Below are 7,382 nucleotides of genomic sequence, written 5' to 3'. Positions count from 1 at the left end.
ATTATCGTCTATTTACATTGATGATTCGTATGGTTATCTAGCTTGAAATAATAGTTTTTCAGTAGCTTAACGATGAAGAAAAACAAATAGTTTCGTAAGTTGGTTAATGTTAAAGAAAGGTTACAAACAAGAAATGTTTTTAATACTTTATACCATGTGTGTATTTTTCAAGTCTACAGAACAGATGGATTTCATTGTTTATAATTCTTAATAATTAAAGTGTCGTTTATTGATTTTGAGTTCGTAACAAAGACTTGCAAGTTAAAATTAAAATTTGTTACAATAGATTCGTTATTTATTTTGAAGAAACGTCTACTATGATTCACTTTCTCGGAGTCAGTTATTAGCATATTGATTTTATTACGGACAACATAACCTCATGTAAACTATTTTGGTTTTTAAAAAATAATGAAAATGAATATTGTAAAATACGTTAAAACATTAAATAATTACTGCAACGACTTGTGCTAACTGAAACAGAGAAAATGGAGTTAAAAATTATCCGTAATAAGAAAAGATGAAAAAAACGAAAGCACGGAAATAAAGATACAAAACGAAAACACTATCACCAGGGTAAAAATTTGAGCCGTTATATCTAGTGCCCAAGATTATCAGTTAGTTATTCTAAAGTTCGAAAAATAAAATGAACAGATATTTTTACTTCCAAATTTATCTATTGCAATTCTAAACACTAGCACAGAGAGTATTTATCGTTTCTCATCATCGTTGCATTAACTGATGATAATGTTCAGGCACTAAGTATAACTTGTTATAGTCAACACAATATTAAAAACAAATCGCTAACATATCAGCTTGTCTAAACCGCCTTTTTTAAAAATATTTTATTATAATTCGTCAACAGATGGTGCAGTTGTAGATGGGTGATATCCGCCAATACTAGGTTGACAAATAGTGCGATCAAAAAGTAATTTCACATGATTATTGATATTAATACATCTCGTACCACACACATTCAAAGTAGGTAGGATTTTAAAATGTCTTTCATTCATAACGAACAGAAAAGAAGGCTTGAAATGTTCCATTTTCTCTAATTCTCTCTTTGATGACATTTCCAGCCGATTTTCATTACTTTAACTTTGAACTTTCTTCAGCTTCTTTTTACCCACATCCAAATCGGCATAATAATTTTCGCTATGCAAAGAGAAAAACAAATTGTCAAAAATATCCGATTTTATTACAAGATAAAAGTATTTACTGATATATAATAACTATTTCTTTTTCGAGGGTCCGTGTTTTTAGTTTTAAAGTCGTGTTTTCAGTGAATAATGTCAAAATATATAACAAGAAGACAAATAAATAACACGTCGTTCAAAAGTTTCTTAGAAAGTATTGATATTCGTTAGAATACTACTGTCAGGGGATTAATTAGGGGTCGTCGAGCAGAATTGCATTAATATATTTTTAAAATAAGTATTGCAAAAAAATCCTCATTTATAGAATAATTTAATGAAATATATAATGTCAACACTAATCATGGCCCAAGTGTAACCTAGTCGTTAACGTATCGCACTGATGATTCAAAACGTGTGCTACTTTCAGATGTGGGTGCACTAAAAGAGTGACAGTCAATTCACACTATTTTTGCCGTTATAAGGGTGCCAGTCAAATCCCACTATTTGGTGAGATAAAAGTAGCCCACTGAGTTGTTGACTACCTGCCTTTCCTTTTACATATCCATTCCAAATTAGATACAACTATGCGCAAATAGTTTTTATCCTTTTGTGTGTGTGAATAAAAAAACAAACAAACTTACCATCCTGTTACGTATTCAGGGTCTTCACACTGTAGGGTCTTGGCATTGAATACGGATCCTAAACTACATCCATAGGACCTGGCATCACCGTCAATACAGACGAAGAAATATCTACAATCAGTTGGATGGGCATGACGTGTGTAAACTCCTGGTTGTTCAGCAATTTCAAAGGGGTCTGGGCACACAAAACCCTCTGCTATCTCTGCCGACGTTAAACACACATTATTATTACATTTGTTATAACATGTTTACTTTAAATTAGCTTAGTAAATACTTTTTACTAACACGTTAACATTTCTAGTAAGTAGTTTAGTAAAAACTTTTAACATATCTATTAATTAGTTTGGTAAAAACTTTTAACATATCTATTAATTAGTTTAGTAAAAACTTGAACATATCTATTAATTAGTTTGGTAAAAACTTTAACATATCTATTAATTAGTTTGGTAAAAACTTTAACATATCTATTAATTAGTTTAGTAAAAACTTTAACATATCTATTAATTAGTTTGGTGAAAACTTTAACATATCTATTAATTAGTTTGGTAAAAACTTTATCATATCTATTAATTAGTTTGGTGAAAACTTTAACATATCTCTTAAGACTATGAATTTCTTCTTTTTCGCATTAGTTTAAATTTGGTTTAGGTAAAGATTGCGGGTTAGTTCACTAAATTTAAGTTTGTTTGAAGTTAAGCACAATGGGCTAAGTGTGCTCTGCCCACCACGAGTATCGAAACCTGGTTTCTAGAGTTGTAAGGCCGCAGACATACCGCTGTGCCATTGGGGAACCTCTAAACTTAAATTGGGATTTTGTTGTGAACCATTTCTGTCAAATATTCCTACCTTGTTGACCACAGTTATGCACCTTGTCGGCCCAAACACATACTCTCTGATCAGAGTCGTAGGCTAGTCCTGGGGGGCACTCGTAGCGGGAAGCCTCGCCGTTCCAACAGGAATAGAACACTCGGCAGCTCTTGGAATCCCCGAAGACACCGTAAAGACGAGGGCAATGTGGGGTACTTATTGGAGGTTCTGTATGTGAGAGAAAATACTGTATTACCAACGTTCTATAGAATCTTTGATCAAGCTAATATTGGCTCAATTACCCATTCTAGAGAAAGTTAAAAAAAAAAACAACACACGAAGATACGTACAACATTTAACACGTCCTTTCGGATCCAGGGGATGTCTTTACACTGCAGTTTGTTGGATATTAAAAGTAAGTTCGGTCCGGATACCCCCGAGGGGGCGGTTTTGGTCGTAACTTTTTGAGACAAGTTTTCGTTTATTAATTGATAAATTTTAAAGTGAAATAAATCATCCTCAAGTCTCCATACTAGCTGGTACTAAAGTCTCCCCGCTGGGAGTAAATTCAGTATATATCAATAAAGCCACATTCTCAGTATCATTAATTAAGCAATTGCCAACCTTTTATGTTTCCGCTATCACCTATTTATGTTTAGCTTTCAGTTGAGAAGCAAACGATTTCACTTGCGATTCGGTAGGGAAGGTCGAAGCATCACGATAATCAGCAGTTGCATGAGTAGACAGGAACACTTTGAAAGCAGCTACAGGCATACTATTGTACTCGGCTTACTACACAATATCTACCAAGGTGGTTCGAAGCGGTTTCTGAATACATCTGTGTGTTATTTGGAGATTTCCATGTTTCTTGTACTTGACCCTTAAGCTCGTGATGCACTAACGGATTTCAGTCACCTTACCACTTCAAATCAATTTTCCCAGCCTCAGCGCTAACAGAATGCGGAAAATGCCTTCTATATAGCCAATAAAAATGTACAAAAAATTTCAGTTCAAATTAAGAAAAACTGGATTTGGTAGTTTTTGTTCAACAAAAATGCCCCCCTGGCTCGGGAGCGGGGGCTGTTAAAATATAATACTACTTGGTTTTTCTCAAAACTAAGTCGCGTGAGCATGTGAACCCTGTAGTGTTATGGATTGTGATTCGTTGGAGTCAGTTACTATATTCTTATGTCTACGAACATACGAAAATATAAATATAATACTATCTATAGAGCCAAGAGCGTTCGTATTTTTTGTCCGGACTATGCGAATCAAAAGGTCTAAAGTTCGCGCAGCGATATTGATGAACACGTTCTGTACTTTTGTTGTTGGTGTTTGTGATTAAGCACGAAGCTACACAAAAGACTATCTGTTCTCTGCCCACCACGGGTATCGAAACCCGGTTTCTAGCAGTATAACTCCGCAGACATACCGCTGTGCCACTGGGGGGGGGGGGGTCTGTACTTTTAGCTGTTGGTACGTTATAAAAGTTTCAGTTAATCCTGATTAGCTACCTTCCCTCTGATCAGTTGTTCAAAATTAAAGATGAGTGTACCTGGACCATAAGAATATCTGAGTCGGCTATTTAGCCCATCTGAAAATATTAATACCTCTCAGATTTTAGAGTCCTAGGTTTTCAGATGCGGACATGCTTCTAATCAGCTGCTAAAAACTTCAAGAAAAGTTAACACGATTAATCATTATTTCAAGTTCTTTGACTGGGTATGATGGAAAGTACTACTAACCGTTTCAAAGTTCAAGAAACATACCAGAGTTTACGTAGAAACATTGTACATTTAACTGTTTAAGTTCGTAATGGATCAGTTCACACTATTCTGTAATTTAACCATTGATGATAACTATTGCAATTCATTAAAATAAAACAAAATCTATACAGATAACATTCATAAACATAAAAGGCTAGAAAAGGCCACATCTTGACTGAAAACAGAACAAGGCTGGATGAAAGGCTACAGCTTAGCAACAGAATAGGCCAGAAAGGGACATAGTTGAGGTAGAAAGAGAATAGGCCACAGCTTAGTTAGGAAAGGAATGAGGTGAAAATCGTTGCAGCTTAGATAGTACTGGCCAGAAAAAGTTCCATTTAATTACCAATAGAATAGACCAGAAAATACCACAACATGGATATGAGAAGAGAAGGCTTCCATTGAATTTAGGAAATGTTTAGGCCAGAAAAGGACGCAGCTTAGTTAGAAATAACATACGTCAATAAAAGACCGCACCTTAACCAGGAATAAAACAGGGAGAAAATGTCGCAGCTAAATTTAAAAACTAAAGAACAAACAAATTTCGTCTCACTTAAAACATGATTAAACCAGAAAAGGCTAGATGATGTTAGTTAGGAAAGGAACATGACGAAAAAATCTAGATTCTAATTACGAAACGAACAGGTAAAAGGCCAGTTCCTTACTTAGTACGAAGAGAGCAGGTAAAATGCCAGTTATTTACTTATTACGAAGAGAGCAGGTAAAAGAACAGTCCCTTACTTATTACGAAGAAAGCAGGTAAAAGAACAGTCCCTTACTTATTACGAAGAGAGCAGGTAAAAGGCCAGTTCCTTACTTATTACAAAGAGGGCAGGTAAAAGGCCAGTTATTTACTTATTACGAAGAGAGCAGGTAGGAAAAGGCCAGTTCCTTACTTATTACAAAGAGAGAGCAGGTAGGAAAAGGCCAGACATTATTTAAGATATAGAACAAGGTGTTTAGTATATTTTACTATAGAAAATGAATTAATTCTCGGGTTTTTAACCACAGTAATTCAGAATTCAGGAAGCTGCGCCTAATTATCAATATAAGAACTACATAAAAAAAAACTGGTTTAATTGTTTTGTTTTCTACGCTTTTAGCAAATGTTTCCGCTTTTTAAATCATCCAAATAATCATAACAGATACATGACCATCCAACAAAGCAATTGACATATTTGGCTTTCTGTTGTGCTTGGCTATTCTAAATATTGGTTCATTACATATAATATCGAAGTATGTAGAGTGGAATAATTTAAAATAACATAAACTCTCACCAACATCAACCCTGTCTCCACAATTGACTGTAAAGGCATAGGCACAATTTTCTGTGAGCTTATCACTGGGATCAAACACCAGACCGTTACCGCAGACCTTGAGCGTGGCGGTTCCATTGTCACATGACCAATATCTGTCGCAGTTTCTGGGATGGGGGAAAAATCCGTAGTATTCGGGACAGTTAAACACCTCACTCGTTTGAATGGGGGTCGACACATCGTTCTTCTTGCGCCCGTGGCCAGATCTCCTTGGAGGGCCCTGAGCAGCAGGCTGCTGTTTTTGAGGTGGAGATGGAGCAGTAACACCCTGCTGACGACGAGATGGAGTTTGAGCTCTTGCAGGGGCTGCCTGGACTCGCGTGGAAGGAGTCTGACGAGCTGAAGTGGTCCTTGTGTTAGTCACAGGCTCATCATCGTATTCGTAATCGTAGTAATACTCATATTCATTATCATTTTTAGTACCCTGTGGACTTGTCCTTTGTTGGGCAAAAACTGAAACATGACATTTCTTGTTAATTACTTATCAAAGGTTTAAAGACGAAACATTATCAAACTATTAATTTTTAATAAAAAAAACAAATAACTACTTATCTATATTACATTCTTAAGTTGTTCGAATTACAATGATATTTCCGCATTTGACTCGAGTTTACTAGAAAAAACTATGAACTGTGATTAGTAGATCATCTCTGCAGAATTTGAACAAGTGAAGTTAATCACAATATATATCTTAGTATACGTTTGTTTCCATTTTGGAGAAAAAAATGTCCCTGTAGATACAGTGAAATTTCATCTTAACCCTAATTTATCTTCAGCATTTATTTAATACAAAGGATTGTTGGATCACCATACCTGGCCTACAGATTATAGTCTGACATTAGCTAATATATATAAATATATCCTAGGTTGTGTATATTTAAATCCAAATAATTCAACCCTTGGTATCAATAACAATTTTTTGTCACTACCTCACAAAATAATGCAAATATATAGGTTCAAGATACATTTCCAGCATAGGTTCATTTTTTTTATCAAACCTTATCAACTTAGTGTTCTGCTTACGAACGTGGCAAACCACATTTCAGTATTCAATACATGGGTTCGAACATTATCGATATGAACTTGACAAACCATACTGTAGAATTTACCGTAGGTTGACATATACCAAACTGTAGTATTTACCGTAGGTTGACATATACCAAACTGTAGTATTTATCGTAGGTTGACATATACCAAACTGTAGTATTTACCGTAGGTTGACATATACCAAACTGTGGTATTTACCCTAGGTTGACATATACCATACTGTAGTATTTACCCTAGGTTGACATATACCATACTGTAGTATTTACCATAGGTTGACATATACCATACTGTAGTATTTACCGTAGGTTGACATATACCATACTGTAGTATTTACCGTAGGTTGACATATACCAAACTGTAGTATTTACCCTAGGTTGACATATACCATACTGTATTATTTACCCTAGATTGACATATACCAAACTGTAGTATTTACCATAGGTTGACATATACCATACTATAGTATTTACCCTAGGTTGACATATACCAAACTGTAGTATTTACCATAGGTTGACATATACCAAACTGTAGTATTTACCTTAGGTTGACATATACCATACTGTAGTATTTACCCTAGGTTGACATATACCAAACTGTAGTATTTACCCTAGGTTGACATATACCAAACTGTAGTATTTACCCTAGGTTGACATATACCAAACTGTAGTATTT

General features: G+C 34.9%; 1 protein-coding gene across 1 annotated transcript in view; it reads right to left on the bottom strand.

Annotated features, from left to right (window-relative positions):
- Nucleotides 1-343: 343 nt before the first annotated feature.
- The window catches only part of LOC106469554 (protein obstructor-E-like), a 17,182-nt gene continuing 10,143 nt past the window's right edge, over nucleotides 344-7,382 (bottom strand). Inside the window, exons 2-5 of the mRNA XM_013930050.2 lie at nucleotides 5,625-6,116; nucleotides 2,621-2,809; nucleotides 1,775-1,976; nucleotides 344-1,152 (exon numbers count right to left, since the gene is read on the bottom strand). Coding sequence (XP_013785504.1) covers nucleotides 1,092-1,152; nucleotides 1,775-1,976; nucleotides 2,621-2,809; nucleotides 5,625-6,116 — 944 coding nt within the window. The 3' untranslated portion in view covers nucleotides 344-1,091. The remainder of the gene's footprint in view (nucleotides 1,153-1,774; nucleotides 1,977-2,620; nucleotides 2,810-5,624; nucleotides 6,117-7,382) is intronic.

The sequence above is a fragment of the Limulus polyphemus genome, unplaced genomic scaffold (genome assembly GCF_000517525.1).
Source record: "Limulus polyphemus unplaced genomic scaffold, Limulus_polyphemus-2.1.2 Scaffold3543, whole genome shotgun sequence".
NCBI lineage: Eukaryota > Metazoa > Arthropoda > Merostomata > Xiphosura > Limulidae > Limulus > Limulus polyphemus.
This window is presented reverse-complemented; position numbering and strand designations above follow the sequence as displayed.